This window comes from Plectropomus leopardus, chromosome 13 (assembly GCF_026936395.1).
Source record: "Plectropomus leopardus strain MGB_pleo_1.0 chromosome 13, ASM2693639v1, whole genome shotgun sequence".
NCBI classification, from domain to species: Eukaryota; Metazoa; Chordata; class Actinopteri; order Perciformes; family Serranidae; genus Plectropomus; species Plectropomus leopardus.
Window position 1 is genome coordinate 17065649 of NC_142188.1, and position 20002 is coordinate 17085650.

At 40.6% G+C, this 20002-nt stretch overlaps 1 protein-coding gene across 1 annotated transcript in view; it reads right to left on the reverse strand.

The window, feature by feature from the left end:
* Positions 1-634: 634 nt before the first annotated feature.
* The window catches only part of stox1 (storkhead box 1), a 28782-nt gene continuing 9414 nt past the window's right edge, over positions 635-20002 (reverse strand). The window contains exons 2-4 of the mRNA XM_042502728.2: positions 7154-7306; positions 2911-5545; positions 635-1272 (exon numbers count right to left, since the gene is read on the reverse strand). Coding sequence (XP_042358662.2) covers positions 1119-1272; positions 2911-5545; positions 7154-7306 — 2942 coding nt within the window. The 3' untranslated portion in view covers positions 635-1118. The remainder of the gene's footprint in view (positions 1273-2910; positions 5546-7153; positions 7307-20002) is intronic.

Consider the following 20002-nt stretch of genomic DNA (forward strand, 5'->3'; position numbering starts at 1 on the left):
TGGGGAAGGCAATTATGCTTGAGTGTTTTATATCAGATTTTATAGGACTTATCCGTCCCACAGCTGGAACATTGAAGTCTTATATGGAATCTGAATGATACTGAACCAGTCAGAGCAACAGAGGTTACTGTGTAATTTGATCAATGTGGCGAAGGCTCTTGGGAATGGCTTGCAAACTGTAAAAACATCAATACAATGCCAGGAAACTACCCTTCTTCCCACACTCACACAAGGATTTACATTCACTCACAGCTGGAGGACAGACTTCAGTGGAGGTAGACACTCAAGGTTGGGATCCACAGAGTTATATTATACCATAATATGAACCCATCAGCCCTCTGGGTATAGAGTGATGATTCATGCCAAAATCAAAAATACATATTTTTTTCTCTTACCTGTAAGAGCTGTTTAATAATCTAGATTGTTGACATCTCTACGGCCGACATCTTAAACACCCTGTAACTCACTCAAAAACAATCTAGATTAATAAATAGCTGCCACAATAACAAAACCCAGGAGAAAAAAAAAAGATGTTTAATATTTAATATGGACCTGTCCTTTAAAATGTGTTTTTGCAGATACTCATCTGCTGCTGGTGGTAAATGTTTTATAGGAAGTGATATTACAACAAGGATCACATTGGTTGACATACACAATTTTATTTGTGGTAATTGCTACATAACAAGAGAAAAAGGAAACACTAGGAGATGTTATTCATGCTATGAACATTTTAACTAATTAGAGATTTGGAGAAGAAAAACTGTACATTTATATCTCAAAAAGCTGTAGATATACCATGTATTTAACAGCACACTCACAATGTGGTTCGTGAATGAATAAATCTGAGCAATTCCCTTTAAAATTATTTACAAAGAGTAATTGAAATATATATATATATATATATATATATATATATATATATATATATATCAATCATCATCATCAGTATGTGGGTAGGCAACAAAGTGTAAACCATCCTTAATAGATAGGTTTATGATATACTGCAGCAGTTGCATAAATTTGAAGAGTCAGTCACCTGGTTTTGGCCTGTTCATACAGAGCAACATGAGAACATGAGTCCGCTCCAACAAAAAGTCTCGGCAGGCAACTCGGGGCTGCTACACGTTCATGACAGGAGTCAGCTGTAGCAGTGAGCTCTGTGGTCGAATGCCGCTGCTCTTTGAGTGCAGCTTCTCCAAGTTTTGCAAAAAACCTCTTCTCTTGAGACCCTCCAGAATGACGGTGTTGCTGGAGGCCAGACTGACGCGGGTCCTTTTGGGGGAAAAAAAGGAGGGCATGAGGTTGATATCTTCCATAAATATGCCATTTAAACAAGGTGACGTGTTCATGCACCCCATCTGTCCACAGAAATACTGGGGTGCACAGCGAGTTCAATGTCAGAAAAGAAGTCTTTTCTTCCTTCTTTGATTATAACATGAGAATTTAAGTGCTGCACAGCAATTACACGTAATTATCAAAATGACTCCCTCCTGTCCAAATACTGGATGCTGTAATTGTTCAGGTGTTTGTTCAGCTTACTTTAAAGGAAAAGCATAAATTTAGAGGCCAACCACAGACATGTAACCCAGAGGTTAACTTACATGAGTACAGGGTTTATTTTGCCTGTCTCTAAAGCTTCTCCAGAATAAGGAGGGACAGTCTGGTCAGAGAGATAAAACCTGAGCTGAAGGTGTGAAAACTAGAGAAAATACCAGCCTGAAGAGAATGTGTATCTGGGCCAATGGAACGTGTCCACAGGAACGTTTTAGGACTTGAGGTTTCGTGCCACTTTCCAGCATTGGACGCTTGATGCCACTATGTGGACTTTCTGCTGTTGGATTTCATACTAGACTAACATGGCAGCTCATTTTTTATAAAGTCACGTTAGCAGGGCAATCATAGTTTGTAGACATGCACCAAATAGAAATGTGATTTGCATTGCTTAGATCCAACTTCATACACATTAAGAGCGGACAAACGTCTCTCAAAACACGACATGGCAGTACCAGAATACCTTGCACAGCTGCTTTCATAGACAATGAATAAAAAGTATGGAAATACAGACACATACCCTAAAGGACTAGACAAATTTCCCTACTGGTTGTGGAGCATTTTTCCTCTTCACACCTTAAAAACTTAACATCAGCCTCATTCTGTGTTAAGACCGTGACACACCAAGCTGACATTCGAGAATTGGCAGCACAAATGCTCCCTGCTGCACTGCCCTCACGCCGTCATGTCTCAGCCAAAAAGTTGCACAGGAACACACCAAACTGATGGCCAACCAGCACATATGTTCTACAGCTATGTGAGAGGAGATACTCCTTTATACCAGCAAATGCTGGTTGTTTGTAATAGTCATTCAAAATGGAAATCCAAAAGACTGCCGTGACGCTAGTTTGCCTGGTAGCACATTAACAACACAATCCAACACTGAAAAAAAAAACCAAAACATATCTACTTTGTGCCACTTAACAGCAACAACCCATCAGGGAACATTTCTGTTTAGAGCTCAATAGTTAAAGAAAAACAATCTTACCTCATATAATAAGTTTGTTTCGACTTCACTCCCTCTTAACTTTAGCTGCTGGTTTACTTCCTCCCTTCCATTTCTCTTCTTGTGCGCTGAGCTGAATCAAAGTGATTTAATTCGCAGACGAGCTCCGCAAAAATGCCGACAAGGGTTGTTGAGGGTTGACAAGAGTCGACTAGGGACAAGGAGCCGTGAGCACTCGAGCGGAGAGCAGCCGTTGGCTTGGTGTGTCACAGCCTTTAGCTGTCTACCTTTCAATAAGTTCCATGGCTTTGAAAAGATACCTCTGGTCTCAGAGCAAGTCATACGAAATGGAAACACTATATCACAATATGTTATTGCAACCGAAAAGAACAACCATAGAGAGAGGCACTCACCGAGGAGAATCTATACCGCTGTCTCCCGTGATGCTCTGGTTCTCCCCCATCTCCACCGCTTCCCTGGTCTCGGCCCCTCTGGCTCCATCGGGTGAATTCATAACAGCTCTGTGGGTCTGAGGGACACCTGTCTCATCAAACATGTCCTCCTTGGCTTCCTCGACCTCAGCTGCCCAGTGAGCAGATTCACCGTCGCCATCATCGGCTGACTTGCGTACAGTCTCTGTGTCTGACTCTATTTCACTGGTCTGGCAGTAGTCAAAGATGCTACTGTCTGCAACTTCAGATGGTTCGGGACAATCCAAATCAACCTCATGTCGTCTCTCCACCTGGATCAATGTGCCTTGTCTGGGGCTGGATTCACTTTGGGCCCCCGGTGACTGAGTCCTCTGATGAGGATGGTGAAGTCTCCAGCTGGTCTCTCCAGATCTGGTGGGACTGAGGGAAGCTTCCCTCTGGGTTGTTGAAGGAATGAGATCTGTGAAAGTGCTGTCCCTTGAATCTTGTGAGGCAATTTGTGGTTGGTGGAAGTTATAATAGTGATGCTGATGTCCCTGATACTGCAAATCAGATTCAAGGTTTTGGTAAACCAACTGGTGGCCATGGCAGTCCGCTGCACCTGTTTGGTACGCAGATGCAGCATTGATAATCTCCTCCTCATTCAGACACAAGGAGCTACAGGCGTCCTCGTCCTCCTGGTCATCTGTTCTCTGATAAAGCCTGTAGTCATCCTCTATAAAGAGATCAGTGTCTGTTATTGTGCTATTAGGTATCAGTTCTGGTCTTTCTCCCTGGCTCATGGTCCTTTGCTCTCTGTTGCTGTTGCTGTTGCTGATAGTGACAGGTCTTATCTCTCGTTGTTCCTGGGTGGTTGTAGTTTCACAGTTCTTCTGGTGTGAAGAAAGTTCCAGCCTCTGATCATCCCTCTGAGGGTTGGAGAGTCTGAGGGAGTGTTTCCGCTGTAAAGAGGGCTTGGGCCAGGGCGGAGTTGGGTCATATGAGTGGTTTATGACAGGCTCGTAAGGATGGGTAGGGAGAATGGTATTGGAGTACTGGAGGGTGTCATCTACGGTTCGATTGTGATCAGGCTCATTATTGGCTTCTCTCTCCCAGCTCTCCTTGCTGTTGCCCTCCTTCTGATGTCGGATCTTGTCGTCTATTCGGAGCGTACTACTCTGTGGGTACACAGAGCTGTAGTCCAGCGGCAGCTCTCTGTTGAGCTTCATGTCTGCTTGGAGCAGATGGTCAGCACTATAGTCCATCTCATGCACATGGTCATACCTGTCCTCAGATGTAGGGGATTTCCCTGCATGCTCTCCATCCGCCGTGATCGCTTTGGCGCGATGCGGGTCCCACGATTTGGATCGGTGACTTATTCGATCCTTTCTCCCTGGCCCCAAAACCTTGCCCTCTTTCAACTCTCGTCTTCTGTGCTCTTTGTTGATGATAGCAGGGAAAATGGCCTCAGGGTCTTTGATTGGATGAGTCTGAAAAGGGTTTTCAATACGTTTCTTGTAAAGAGATTTCCCCTCAACGGCTCCACCTTCTTCCACTTGATCTGGTTCATCAATAGGGATTTCCACTCTGAGCCGAGCAGGGATCAAATCCTCTCCCTCTGGATGATCGTCAGCACATATGGGAGCCTTACTGATAACCCTTTCCCTCTGCTTTTCCCTGGAGGAATGGGCCTTCCTCTTGCTGCGAGAACCTTTATGAGCGGACCTTTTCCCTGCCTTAGAGGAGTGATGATGCCTGGGTTTTGAGAATGCAAGGATCTCAGTAGACATTCCCTTGTCTACTCCTTTATCGTCTTTATCCAAAACCCTGTCCAACACCCTCTCTACGCCCCTCTCCCTTCGCTCCTCCAGCTTCTTCATTAACACCGTGTGACGCGTCAAGTTGTCCACAGTCAGTTCAGGGTTGATGCGTTTGATGATCGCATGCTCCAGGTCACGAGGTAAGTTGTTCAGGTCGTCCTCGTCTCTTACCGGCCACTCCTCTGGAGGGAACTGGGCTGAAAATGATGCATATTCTTTCTTTGGCTTCTCTTTTTTAGCTCCGTTTCTCCGAAACAAACTGAGACCGAACTTCCTCCCTGGTTTGTTGTCTTTGTCTTTGCGGCCCGTGGCGTTAGAAGTGGCTGTAGTTTTGCTTATCTCACTTGCCTGACAATCTGCGGCTGTGGAGGTGGACTGATGCTGCACTGTGGGTTTGTGATCTATCGGTCGAGGCCACTTTAAGCTCTTGCCTGTGCATTCACTTATGGAAACGGAGACAGAATGCTGGTCTGGGACCGTGGAGGGAGGGACAGTGGCTGTTACTGTCGTTGAGGCGATATTGGTGGAGGTTTGTTGAGGACTGAAGCAGCTGCATGACTTGCAGTGCGCCACTGGCAGCGTCTGGGTGTTCTCAACACAGGCATCATTGCTCAGAAGGTAAGTAATAGGAGGAGGTGAGGGGGGGTCGTCAGCTGAACCAGAGGTCCACCAGTTCTTCTCTCGGACTATGGTGTTGGTAATGAAATAGGTCTGAGGCGTGACAATGAAGTAGCCCTCACCTGTATGGTAAATCTTACGCTCCTTGATCAGAGAGCCTAGAGCATTGTAGAGGATGTCCTGAGTCGGGATGGTTATCCCTGAGAGACAGAAAGAGAGAAAAGTGTTAAAGGCAAAACAAAAACAAGTGGACAAGGTGTGTCTGGTTTAAAAGTGAACATCTAAATATTTCATGTTTTTTGCTTTTTGGCACAAAGTTGAATGAAAAGATTGAAACCACTCTCATATATGTCAATTAAATATGAAGTGACAGCCAGCTGCCATTTAGTGTAGCTTAGCACAAACACTGGAAACAGGTAAACAGCGAGCACCGCCAAGATCACTAAATGTATCTTACATGCTTTTTTATTACAAGAAACAACCATGGTGTAAACAAACAAGGTAGCACTTTTAAAGGGAGTTAACCTAATGTGCAGGACTCGAGAAAGAGTCCCATAATTTGGTTTAATAAGTGACTGTGTTAACTGGTGACTTGAATGCTTCTTGGTTGCTTTTACTGATGGAAGCTGTTACACAAACACAACATGGAGGTGGCCTCCTGAAAGCATTCAAATTCCCTTAAATCAATTTTAAATGCATACATATCTGTGTTTATAATCTACGCCAACTATAAACTACTGCAAGCATCCATGAACACATTCAGCCTAAAGTCATCAGTTAACATGGTCACTGCATATAACCCCATATGCATATAAACACAGGCATTTAACCCCTCATAAAGCAGCAAATTGATGTTTTTACACTTTTTTGTACAGATAAAACAGATTCATATTTGTTGTAACTCTTAAGGCTCAGACACGTTTTCCACACTGAACATCCACAAACAGCTGCAGTCACAAGGACACAGTTGTATTTATACTGTAGTACCACTGAGGGTCTGCATCAGCACCCAGCAATAAATGGGAGGAATGGGAGGTGACCTTATCATCTTCCTATTACCATCCTCAGTTGAAAGTGATACTAAGAAGACAATGCTGGGGCTGGAGCGAATGTCTGTCAAAAATCCAACTTACAAGTAACATCAATATATTGAGGCCACTGCAGCTGGCTTGACTACAGTGTTCTGGACAGGACTGGAGTTTAGAATGATAGATGAATAGATAGAGTAACTTTATTGTCCACCTCAGTGAAAACTTGTCTTGGGCTTAACTCACAGACACAGCAAAGATACATACAAATACATAAAACAATTCAACACTGAAATCGCATAAATGTACAATATACAAGGCTACAGTAGTGCATACAGGCAGGTGGGAGCAAAAAATCATATAAATATAAATTAATAATAAAAGAGAGTTTGGAACCTGAGATTGAAGCGTGCCTGGTTGACATGTTTGCTATGTGTACAGTCCGCACTGTTACAAAAAATGAGCTGCACTCAGACATTTGTGTGGACTTCACAGACATTGGTGGACAACATTTCCGTCACGTGGACCAAAGCGGACCCTTGCAGACAGATGGATGTGGATAATATTAATTGACCTTTAATGAGCTTCAGAGGAGCTGGTAGGCAGATTTTGTTGCCTTAGGACAGAGCCATGTTTCCCTGTTCCTAGACTTTTTTGCAAAGCTAAGCAAATTCATTTTTAACTGACATATACAAGAACAAATACCCAAGCAGCACAGCACATTTCCCTAAATGTCCATTAGTCTAAACAAGTATGCGGAGGTAATATTTTCTGGATTACCTGGGTGGGCTTTGCTCATGTAGTTGATAAGTGCTTCCTGGTTGACGGTGATTTGTGAAGAGTTCATGTCTGAGATGACGGAGCACAACACCTCAGCCAAGGGAATGAACTGGGACTGGGGGACAGGGGACATCTGCACCGGGGACAGGTCACCTGAAACAAACACACACCAGCAGATTATTGAGAGAAACAGGTGGGTCTGCTGCAGCACACACAAACACACCTGGGTTAGGGCGGTCTCTGCTTGACTTGTGCTGCCAGCGAAAACAACTCAGAGTACTGAAGTTGACATTCCTCTGCTAACCACATTCTAAATCATGACCGATGTGGTCTATTTATATGAGTTATATGAACCATGCCTGACTGCTTTTGAAATTCCATCAGTACTGGGACAGACCGCGAAATTCCATTACTCCCACAGAAGTGACCACAGGTCTGCCTGCTGGGGCGATCACATATCCTGCCCCCCATATCATGCGGCCCTACACGTCCAGGAGGTGCCCTTAGACAAACATGTTAGTGAAAGTGAGAGAGATGAAAAAAAGAGAGTCTTGGAAACATTTGTCTTATAGTTATAAAAATAATATGAATTTTATTCTGAGTACCCCACATCAAAATACCACCAATCTGACTCTGCAGGCTGACAGCATCTCATACAAACTGTGGGAGCCTATTAGACAGAAGCCACAAGGCTTTCAAATCATAAAACTAAGCTGCTTTAAAAGACAACCAGACATTTTAGAAACATTTCATTTCAGTCTCAAAAACAATCTACAGAGTTTCACACATGGGGAAACGTAATTGAAGCAACATGCAGTCGTTAAGTTCCTTCAAGAAAAGAGGGTTTGGGGTTTTTTTCATGTGAAGCCTATGGTAAAACAAAGCATGAAGCAGTAAGATAGTTGTGCCATAAAGACTTCTAAACTGAACGTGAACTTTGACACAGTTGTATCTAAGTAAGTGGTTACCTCACTTGATAATGTCAAAGTCAAAGTCTCTAATCTTCAATAAGTTATCTGGTTCAGAGACAAGAGGTCACTAATAGCACCAGTTTAGGGACAGTTAGGCCTAAATTATAGTTTGGCGCTTGATACTTCAGAAGTGTTGCTTGACAGAAATAACACATTTTTGGCAAAAAAATGTGTCAATCTGCACTCGTCTTTCATGTCATACTTGGAGAATTTTTGTATGTTGTGGACATTGTATTTTGTCACGCAATGTGATTGGTAGTGTAATTCAGTCAGACAGTTCACATTTGAAATACTTATTAGAGCAGCAAAACATGGTTAGAGTTTGGCATCTAGACTCCGACCTCATCACTGCCCGCAGATATGTTTACATAGAGATATTGGGGAGTGATGAGCAAAACATCTTGAACCCTCTGCCGGAGCCCACAGGTGGATGCTGGGGTGGCGGCGGGGCTGAAAGAATCATGCAGTAATACGCAGGGCAGTGGTGGCATGACAGGCAGAGGGAGATTTTTGCAGTTTAAATAGACCGCTATATTGACAGGGTGCGTTGGTAAATGATTGCAGAGCATGAGGCGTGGCACGTGTATATCGGTGCAGCTCGAGTTGTCTGCCTGAATCAGCTCGCCGGCGTCGCTCCATTTGTGGTCTTTTCTTACAAATGAATTCTCCAGTTCAGCCTGAATTCCTGAAAGGAAATTTTGCGATAAAGATGTCCAAAAAGGGCAGATTGCAGATGCAAAAATTTGGGTTATTATGGGCAGAGATGCTGTTACTGCCAAACTGGAAGGTTGTGTTTAGACATAATAAAAATGTTTTTCTTCAGATATAGGCCTTTAGGCGGTTAGTTTCAGTTAAAATGTTTGCGTTTAGGTTAAGATTAGAGATGGCTGGGGTTACATTTAGCTTTAATGTGGTTAGGATAAGAATGTAGACGGAGGTTTTGTTGCTCTGCATAATAACAGTGGTATCCCCAAGAATGCATTAGGGACCCCTGAGCCATAATATAAAAGGGAAACAGAGAAATATTTGGTTTGCTCCCAGTGGCCTTTATGAAACAGTTACTACTTTTCCAAAGCTCATTATGGTTTAAATTGCTGACATACTGACACAAAAAATGTACTCATCTACAGAGCACAAAGAGCGATGTTTACTAATGAGAAGTGAGCTCAGCGAGAGCACCAAAACAAACCAGATCCCACTGCTGATGAATGATTAGCATCTGGGCACCAACTATCCCCATATGAAGCGCAGACACAAGGGCATGAACACAACCTTACCCACAGGACTGGAAAATTAGTTTTAGTTAATCAGCTACATCTCATTAATGTAAGGAGCATAATGAGTGAAAGGAGGTAGAAAAAACAGCAAGTGCTCCGCGATCTACCTGCTGTACTTTATTTACTATCAACAGTGTTTATTTCAACTTGAGTGCAAGCTTGAGTGTGATAAATGCCACACACATATAAGTGATTTCCACTGAATAGCCAATTGGAGCTTCAACTTCTTTTTGTTGCATTTTCCCCATGTGACTTCAAGTTTCCATTTGTGCCGACAACAACAATTTGTGCACCAATGTGTGAATTAAGCTTCAACATGTGGCGTGTGTGACTGAGTGATTCTCCCATCAACCCGAGGGCACTCAATGAAAACACTGCCAAGCTCACACTTGATGTAAACTAAACATTTACAACCCTCACACTTGAACCACTTATGTCCGAAGCAGGGGAAATAAACAACTAATCAAATGTCTTCCGTGGCAAAACATGACAGAACACACACATTGCAATTACACACACCACTTTTTTTTTTAGCGCTGCACATATGTTTAATCACCACCAATGAAGCACCACAGACAATGCTGCCTGATTTGACTCACAAAAAGTAGTGGTGGAAGGTAATTTAGTGCATTTACTCAAGTTCTGGTATGAAGTGCAAATGTGGTATTCCTGTACTTTACTTGAGTCATTCCTTTTCATGACACTTTAAACTTAAACTCACCTACAGTTCAGAGGGAAATATTGCACTACCCAAATTGTATGTATAAGTACAGCTAAAACATGCAGTTGATTAGATGATTGACAGAAAATTATTGCAACTATTTTTTATACAAAGATGCCAAACCTTTCATGGTTCAATCCTCACAAACATGGAGTTATGCTGATTTTTATTTTTTATTTTTTTGAGTTTATTTGTAAAAATCTTAAGTTTCGGACTATTAGTTGGACAAAAAAAAAAAAGCAAAACATTGTGAAGGTGTCACTTTGGATAATTGTGTCAGCATTTCTCTATTTGAGTATTTACAAACCAAAAAAAAAACAACCACCCAACCAATTAATGGAGAAAATAATCAGCCAATTACTCCTTAGTGTAAAAAAAAAACTTTTTTTAAAAATTAACTTCACTTCAACTTACTACAACAGAACAATCCTGCTTTCACATGGATGCATGTGTAGTTATAATCTAATGATATAATATCGAATAGTGTACCTACAGCTCTAAATTATTAAGTTGAATAAATACTTTTGAACTGTTTATCATGTTCGCCCCGAGTGCATTTAGAAAGTTGTGTTGGCGCCCTTCTGTGGTCACAGTGCGAAACTGCAATATGTAATTAGTTGCGCTAAGTCAATACGAGAGTCAAAATGAGAGTCTACACTAGCACTTCCACTGAATGTTAAGCTATTATTATTTGTATTATTATTAGACTTTTTCCTGGTTATACTTACATACTTTCAAGTGAGTAACATATGTAGCACTTTAAGTTGTAACAGTATTTTCACACAGCGGTATCAGTACTAAGCCTAAAACCTGCATAATAACAAACCAGTAATTCTTTGAATAGGAATAAAATATTTGAATTGTAATGACCTAGAATGACATTTGGTCTCCAGTTATGCAGTTAGTCATTGCATGTCGAGCTGAGCCTACTGAATTTACTGCCCTGTCAATCTCAGTCAAATTTATTGGAGGAGGGGCGGATTTACTGGAATATAGCTGAATTTTCTGTAGGTGAAAACCTCCCAAATGGTACAAAAGTAGCTCAGATTTAGCCACACAGCGTTTTACCAGTCCAATTAAATAAAAAGTAGCCTACAACTGACAACGGAGCAGTTTTTCCACACTAAAATATACTGATCCAGCTGCTACACACTCTGTTTTACTTGAGTAGAAAATGTTTTATCCTCTGTGAGGACTATGTCAAGTAAAGTCAGCAAAAAAACAATTATCAGCACAGCGAGCTCACTTAAGGCCCATAAGTCTCACAGACGGGGGTCTCTCTGTGTAAAACTGATCCCATGACACACAGTGGGGTTGTAAAAAAAAAAAGCCATCTGCCTCCTCTCGGCTCCGACAGAAGACGTTAATCTGACTAAACCTCAGAGCGGATATCTCAATAGCAGTCTCCCTGGGCAGTGAATTAGTGTTGCTGACTTAGCAACTCATTGTTGTTAACTTCCTATAGGAATGTCTGGCAGGCCGTCCACATGGCAACCACTTAAAACCACCGTCAACAGTCAAAAGGTCACCGAGGATATGATTTGAGGAGGGGGAGGCAGATAATTAATCTCAGGGAATCAATAAACTAACGGGAAATCACTATCTTCTTAAAATGGTTCCAGATCTTTTTGCACAGACGCAGTTTTGATGGATTGAGTGTTTTCCTCTTTTACTGTTTCCTGGTACAAAGCAGGATATCCTCCGCTCAAGCAGCACTGACGAATAAATTCAACAGAAAAGTGAAACTGACCCTTAAGGTGTGAGACAGAAGGGAAAAAAACACACCTACGTTTATTTGTGGGAAAAGTTGGTGTAATATAAGGACGGGCCCAGCGGAGGATTAGTGTTTATTGAGTCTAACATTAGCAGGCGTGACCGTCGGGGGAGGTTCACTGTTGTAACCGTCTTCTCTCGGGGGGAACCGAACCTCTGTGTTCCTGTAATCTTAGACCAGGCCACCGACATTACACTCATTGTCATACACAGCATGAATACCCTGCTGGGTGCCATGGCAACCCCACTCTGTGCCGCAAGGACGAGGGAGGGAGTCAAACAGGAGACGAGGCTTGTGTTGAGTTAAAAGAAGCAGCAGATTAATAAAACCCCTTAAAGGAGCGCTCCACCAATTTAACATGTCAAATTCTACTCACAAGTGATGTTTGTAAGACCTATTCTTGTGAAAACAGTATCAGGAGTCAACGATATTGTTTTTTCAGGGCCAATACAGACACATATTTAATGAGACCAAACACCGATATCTGGAACCAGTATGCATTTCGATAAAAAATTAAAATCTTTCTGTCAATTTTTAGAATTTGGAATATAAACGAACTGCAACACAAAACTTAATTTAATTGTCTTTAGCAAAAGTTGAATCCAAACTGAAATGTTCAAAATCATATAGTGAGTTCCCAGCAACTTTTTTTATAGATAAAAAATAGATATAATAAAAACGAATAAATAAAAATAGCTTCCTGAGGTTTTACAAAGTAAACGTTGCTCCCATGCTGACACTAGTCAGCAATGTCAGCTGGAACGTTCCAAAACAAACACTGACACCTACTTCACGCAACTACTGGCCACTCAGAACAACTGTAAAAACTTGTCAGACTAAGTAGTTTTTCAAGTTGCATTATGGGAAGTGTGATCCAGTGTTTCTCGGAACCAATGCCAAAGGTTGTGTCTTCAACAGAGGTTTTTGTACAATGCAAAAAGTAAACAGTAGAGGAAAAATTGGCATTATAATAGTCGCCTGTTCTGTTACAGCAGGCATGTCCGAAGTTGTGGCCCTCAAATCAATTTTAAATGGACCTTAGTTTGACTTTCATAATATATGTGGCCCACCACACAATATTGGTTCATCGAGCAAGATCACTTTGCATTTTCTCCCTTCACCTCACAATGGGAAGATTATCAAACAGTTTGTTGACATGCATCAAGTAGGATCTATGCAGGCTGAACTGATGTATTTTCATTAACAGACAGTAAACAAGCAAACGGAAAGGTTACCTAACAGCAGCCATGTCCTGTCTGGCTGATTAAATAATCGGCCCTTAGATATTTTTCACATTTTCTAAACTGGCCCCCATTCGGAAAAGTTTGGACGTCCCTGTGTTATAGATATTTGTTTTTACCCAATAAACAAGCATTGACCAACTATAGATGAAACCACTGCACGCTCTTTTTTATATCATGATCTCTGGCTCCTTTGTTGCCCTCTCCATCCTCACTTTCCAACCTGTAAATTATGAAATGCCTGATGACGTTTTCATGGTTCGTACTTACCTGATATTTTTTTGTTCCCAGCTGAGAACCAACTTTTTGCATTCTGTATCAATTTACTTTTGGTCAAAATGCTCTTAACAGTTCAAAATTAGATGTGGGAACTGGAACGGCACTGGTTCCATGTTCCATTTGGAAAACGGATATGAGGGCATTGGCCAATATTTCGGGGGTATATCTAGGCCACGTTTTCCTCTACTGTACAGTGGTTATTGCTTATAGTTTGTACAGCAAGTTGAGACAGGACCAGACAGATATTTGCATAAAAATGCAGATAAGTTAGATAAAAACGTATAAAACTCTAAATCGACATCTGACGATGGCCAATGGGTTGTGAGATTGCATTTTGACCAATGCGTTCTGCCTTCTCTTTTTCTACAAACGGACGGTTTACCTGCAGACAACCAAAGCTCACTCAAACGTGATTGGTCAGTACTATTTAGGCTACAAAACAGAACGCTTCAAGTACCAAAATCTTGTTCCACTGACTCTAGTTTTTGTAATACATATGCAGATATCTGTATATAAAAATAAGCTTGACCCATACTTAGGTCTAAAACTCAGGATTTCTCAGCCTCTGCTGCTGGACATATTTGTTTCTTTGCTTATCCCCAAATGTGAAAGTGACATTTTAAAAAGCAATGACCTTTGTTTCAACATCTCAAAAATAAAAATGCAGAGAGGCAAACCGTTGAGGAAAATCATTTTTTTTTCCTGTCAGGCTCGTTTCGTGTGATTTAGTGTATGAATTAGACTAGAAATATTCCTTCCTTCTTCATTTTTTTAATCCCATTAGTCATCCCATGACCTCCAAAATTCAATCCAGAGTAGAAGACAGAACCACTGGCATAATGGGCACTTTATATGCCAATATGGATTAAAATAGATCACTGCAACTTTACATAACAAGTCAGAAATGTTACTTCAGTGGTATAACATAAAAATAAAATGACAAAGGCCGCACTGTGCTTTCTGCTCCATGCAGAGTGAAAAACATTTCTTCCCATGTCATTAACTTTGCATGTGAGAATAAGTTGCTGGCTGGGGGATAAAAATGAAAATGTTGACTGCTCAGATTGTAGAGATGACTGACAGAGACCTTCTCTATTCTGTCCCCGCTGAGATCTTTTTGGCTGTTGCCGCTGATCAATGCCACATGTATTCACATGGCTGCGTTGCTCACCGGCCACATGAGTCCCATTTCATACATGATTGCATTACCTCCAGTCTCTCGGAGGAATCACACAGGAAAAACACAACATGCAGCACATACTGTGGGCCTTACATGAGCTGCACCCTGCTGCTCTGAACGGGAAGATCGGGTCATGCATCTACACATTCTGACAGGATCGAATGTCTTGATGGAAGACCAGACACCAAAGCAAGAAAGAAGGTTGCACAACTTGTGACTGAATCCTCGACCTTTCACCTTCATGCTATCACAGGTAAAATCTAACTGAAACATCAGGTCTGTTGCCACAATCCTTCGCTCCACAGCCCCCCTGGAAACACACACTCGCAGACCACCATCTTTATCTCATCCTGGTAACGTCTAATCTTTAAGCTCCAGTAAGCAAACAGGCTAATCTTCTCTCTCCCTCATTAAGGACACACTGCATGGCATTCAACATGAACTTGAGGCCTGCCCAAACTGCAAAATCCCTCCCTGTGTCTCATCGACTGAGACCTTGTGAAGAAAACGCTCCAGTGAATCTGTACGTGAGTAAAGTCTCCGGTGAGACAATGTCAGACATTCATACACTTAAATTTAGTGTAATGGGAAGAGATGCCAACTGTAATTTATGTTGTGACTGCCTCCGAGTCTCAAAACCACCTCCCTTTGTTTGAGGTTTCTTGGTCTGATGCCCTCCTCTTCTCATATGTGTGTGTGTGTGTGTGTGTGCGTGTGTGCGTGTGTGCATCGCACTTTTTAAAAGGGCTTTACGAGTTTGTGTCTTTCACTCCCACAGAACACACAGATGTGGGCGTTGCAGTTAAATGGCCCAATAAACTGAGTGAAAAGATCCCTTCAGAGTGCAATCACAGACCGAATGTCCCAACAACCAAACCTCGCCCAGTCTGACAACACTGCCCTTTCCTGTCCAGCTCCCACTCTGAAGACATGGAAACAAACTGCGTGACCGTCAGCATTATATAACACGGTTAGCAATAAATATCTGTCATACTGGACATGATTTTCCTGTATTCAGTTAAAATGTTATCAACATGGCTGCCACTTAAAAACACATCAATAACCTATAAAATGGACAGACTGAGCCACTGATCATTTTACAGCTTTATTGATTCCCAACAATAAAGCCAGCTTTTCTGCCCAAACATGACGGCATTAGGTAAATATTTAATCTGACCGCTCAATGTCTCAGAGTGCTGGTGTTTAAATATTAAGTGAAGCGTCAAAGTGGGAGGAAAAGAGTAAAATTTGGACTGTGCCCTCTTTGTTATCAGTGTGTGAGAAAATGTCTTTGTTGGCAGGTTTACATGGCGACGCTAAGTCAGATCTGATCTCATTTAAGACGGCCTAATAACTGAACTTTTGCAAGTTTCTCTGCAAATTGTGTCCTTCTCATCCTTGTCTCATATGAAACCATTTTGAAATAGATGTGTGAAATATTGCATATTACTTTGAAAGAAGCTGCATCTTAAAGTAATCTGTACTATTTTTCTGCATTGGAATTAGAAATGCTTTGTAACCATGTAAATTTGCACTTACAAAAATTTGACTTGGTAATGATCTTGTGCACGACATTGCAAAAAATAGACATAACCTGAAATAAAATTAAGAAAATTCACAGTAGAATACAAAAAAATACACATTAATGTATTTAAAAGAACAGGTATATATGTATATGTTGTTAAAGTAACTGTTTCTTAAAATGTAATATTTAAGTTTTTGAAAGTGTTGAAATTATTACCCAGGGGATGTAAAAGTTCACAGTATAGAAAACTCACCAACACAGTCAGAAATGAACCCTTTAAGTTTATTGATATTTGGGAGATGTTTATGTTTTTATAATTTGTAAAAAAAAAAAAAAAAAAAAGAAAGAAAAGAAAAGAAAAGAATAAAAAAAGGCAATATTTAAGATACTCAAATTGTAAGGCTACAATGGAGGGCATAAACTACTGTTACTGTGAGGAAAGTGTGCCTTACCTGGTCCAAAATGTGTGCTTATATATTATATTATTACATTATTATATGTATATTTTTAATAGTATTTTATTGTTATTATCATTATTATTATTTGTTTGTTATTTTTCTTGTATTTAGATTTTTTTTAAATTAAATGATGATTACTATTATTTTTGTATATATTATGTTCTGGGGGTGGGTTCTTATGTGTCTGCATATCTCGTTAAATGTTTAAAATCAATACAATTATTTTTATTTAAGTTCAATATATATATATATGTTAGTGTTACAAAAATATGTGCACGATGGATGATATTAATGATGGTAGACTGTGCATTAATGTAACAGGATGCAGAGGAACAGATAAGCGAAAAAGTCAAAAAGCCATGACTTAAGAGGATTCAAGGGCTAAAACTTTGAGGAGAAACACAGGAAGGCTTTGTGTTGACCCCTTGTCACCATAGAAACCTTTACTGTGGCAGCGACCTGCCACATGCAATACAAAGCCAAAGAAAAAGAAGAACCAGCAACAAAGTGGAGTACGGGTATCTGTAATCCAGCTCGAGCCTTGAGACTCACTTTGCCAAACCAACCCTTTGACATTTAATGTATGTTGGCAAGAAAGCATAAACACGCTGTGACTAAGCTTCTCAAACTGACATTCACAGAGCTTAAAACATCTACGCTCACATAGTTGGTCACCGCAGATCTTGGCCACAAATCCTTGCAGCTGTAATGCCATTTAATAATGTTCTTACCATCTGATTCACAGAACAATTAGAATAGCAGCTCAGGCTATAACAAATAAATGAACTGAACTAATGTGCAGAGACCTTGTTATCATGTTCCTGTGAACTAAGAAATACACCTGCGCAGGTGTTGAACAGAAGAGCGGTAACAATGTGCCTGTATTTTATAGCACGACCCAAAGTGCTCCATGTAACATGAAACCAACACACGCTACTGCCAGGAGACAGGATTTAAAGCACTTGATTTCCCATCTTTTTACCTCATACCTCCTCAGACTTGACGGGCCACGCCCCAAAATATCTGGCTCTCGTCTGCCTTCATGAACATGAACATTACCCCACAGTCTGCCAGTGCCGTCTATGCCAGACGTCAGGGAAGTCCAAACTGTTTAAATGTGGACCACAGCGCCTTTTCTTTGTTCGTGTGCATGTTTTTCACATTTCTGTATAGAAACTATATCCAAGTCCTCTGCCTTGTCCCATGCCAGACTTGTCACACTCTCCTGAGTAACTACTTCATCTCAGCTCGATTCCAGACCAGATCTAATGAGTTTAAGGGTGAACCTAACATTTCATTTTAATAGCAGACATTCGATTTAAGGGGTACTCCAGAGGATAGCGTTGTGGGGCTTGGAGACAAAGTCAAAATAAATGGTCAAAATGATATCCACAGAGGAGGTTGCGATATCCTAGCCTTTAGTGCCTTAAAAAATAAGCTGTGTGAGCTGCTTTCCATTTACCACGTGAGTCAGAGCTTGAAAAAATGACATCACACCCAAGTTAAATATGTCAGAACGACAAGTCACAAAAAACAAGATTTTGGTAGCGACACAAGCTTCAGCCAGGTTAGCCATTGTTCAGGGTTCCCACGTGTTTTCATGGACAAAATTTCAAAACTTTTTCATGACTTTGCAAAGATCCATAATAAAAATGTCCACAAACATTTAGCATGCATTACATGAACAGAGTGTATAGTACTTGATTACAAATGTTTATTGTATTATTATAGGAGCAATAGAGCTCTCACAGAGGGGAGTGATGGCCAACATAGCTATGAAGATATGATACGGCTGATTTAAACAACCAAAAATAAAGTTGTGTCATGATGCAAGGAAGGTTATCCATTAAAAATTACTGTAACATTTATTTCATTAAATACAGCAAAATGACATGACTTTTCCAAAAACATTCATGGACTTCACTAATTCCATGACCTTTCAAGGCTTGACAAAACGAGATTGTGGAATTCCATACAAACATACCAGTTTCTCCATGACCATGGAAACCTTAATTGTTAGCATTACCAGTTGACAACAACACATTATGCTATATTTGCACATACAAACACTACAGAAACATGTCCACAGATAGAAGTTGGACAGGACTGTGTGTATGACTGTTTCAATGCGAAACAAACAAGACAGAAATGCTAATAAAGAGCCTATCACTGCAGTCTTTACCACTGTTAATGCACAGAGCAGCAATATTGGATTTTGAGGTCGGGGTAGGTGAGGCTCTTCCAACTTTCCAAGTTGGAAATACAACTTCAGGGGGCATTTCAGTTTATATTCCAACTTCTTAGTGCAAATGAAACACAACATTGAAGAGATTTCTCTTCGTGGCACTGCTGATATTCTGGCTGAACTTTTTGTTCCCTCCCTGAATTTATAATTATGGGTGATCTTAATCTTGATTAGTTGATGCAAGCAGTCTCATTTAATTACGTCTTAATTGGCTGTAGATGATAATAGAGCCAAAGTACATGAAGTCCACCAACAAAAAACAACCCTAAAAGTCCACACTGAAGGACTTAACACTAGTTTAACCTTACTGACAATTAATGTATAGCTTGAGTGACACCAAATTAATGAGAAAAAAAAGAAAAAAGAAATTAAAATCTTCTCTGCATGAGCTTTTCAACAGAATGTAATTGATTGGATGCATGTAGAGCTGGATGGTTAAGCTGTCAGTAAATCATTTTGTAATTACTTTAAATTCTGTTTGATAAAAAGATAAAAGACAATGACACAGTTCACCGCAGTCTGTTTTATTTAAGAGAAGTTTTTAAAAAAAGTCTGTTCCAGATGTTGTGCTGCCTGTTCTGATTGGCTTACCTTCAAAGTAAAAACATTTCCTTATGAGGAACACTAAGTCATAAACGCAATGTACAGCTCTTGGACAAACTGAATAAATCCTGTAAGGTAGTAAATTCAACCAGAAAGAAAAATACCATTTCAATTTCTTATGTAAACAGACAGATCTAAACATCTTTAAAGTATTATTTTAGATTATAGGGACATTAAAGGTCACAGATGGTTGCTCATATTCTTCCACTGTATAAAGAAGGAGATAAAAGTCCTTTTGATAACCGTCTTTCTCCAAAATATCTAAAAATGGACACAATGCTCTTCTATTTGCTGATCCTTTACTAGAATTCAGTCAATCACAACAACCTCGCTAACTGATATCAGCGTGAAAAATGTGTCCAGTGTTCATTCTTTTTTCATTGGTGTAACAAAAGTAGCTCCCCAGGATTCAATTTTAGGCCCTCTCTTGTTCTCTATCTAGACTGTTTGCAGAAAACTTTAAACACCTGTACAGTTTGGCCCGTTGTCGTTGTCAAATCGTCCAATACTGCCACTTTGACAGTGCTTTGGGCATACAATACCAACACCAAAAGCCACCTTTCGTGTCCACATGA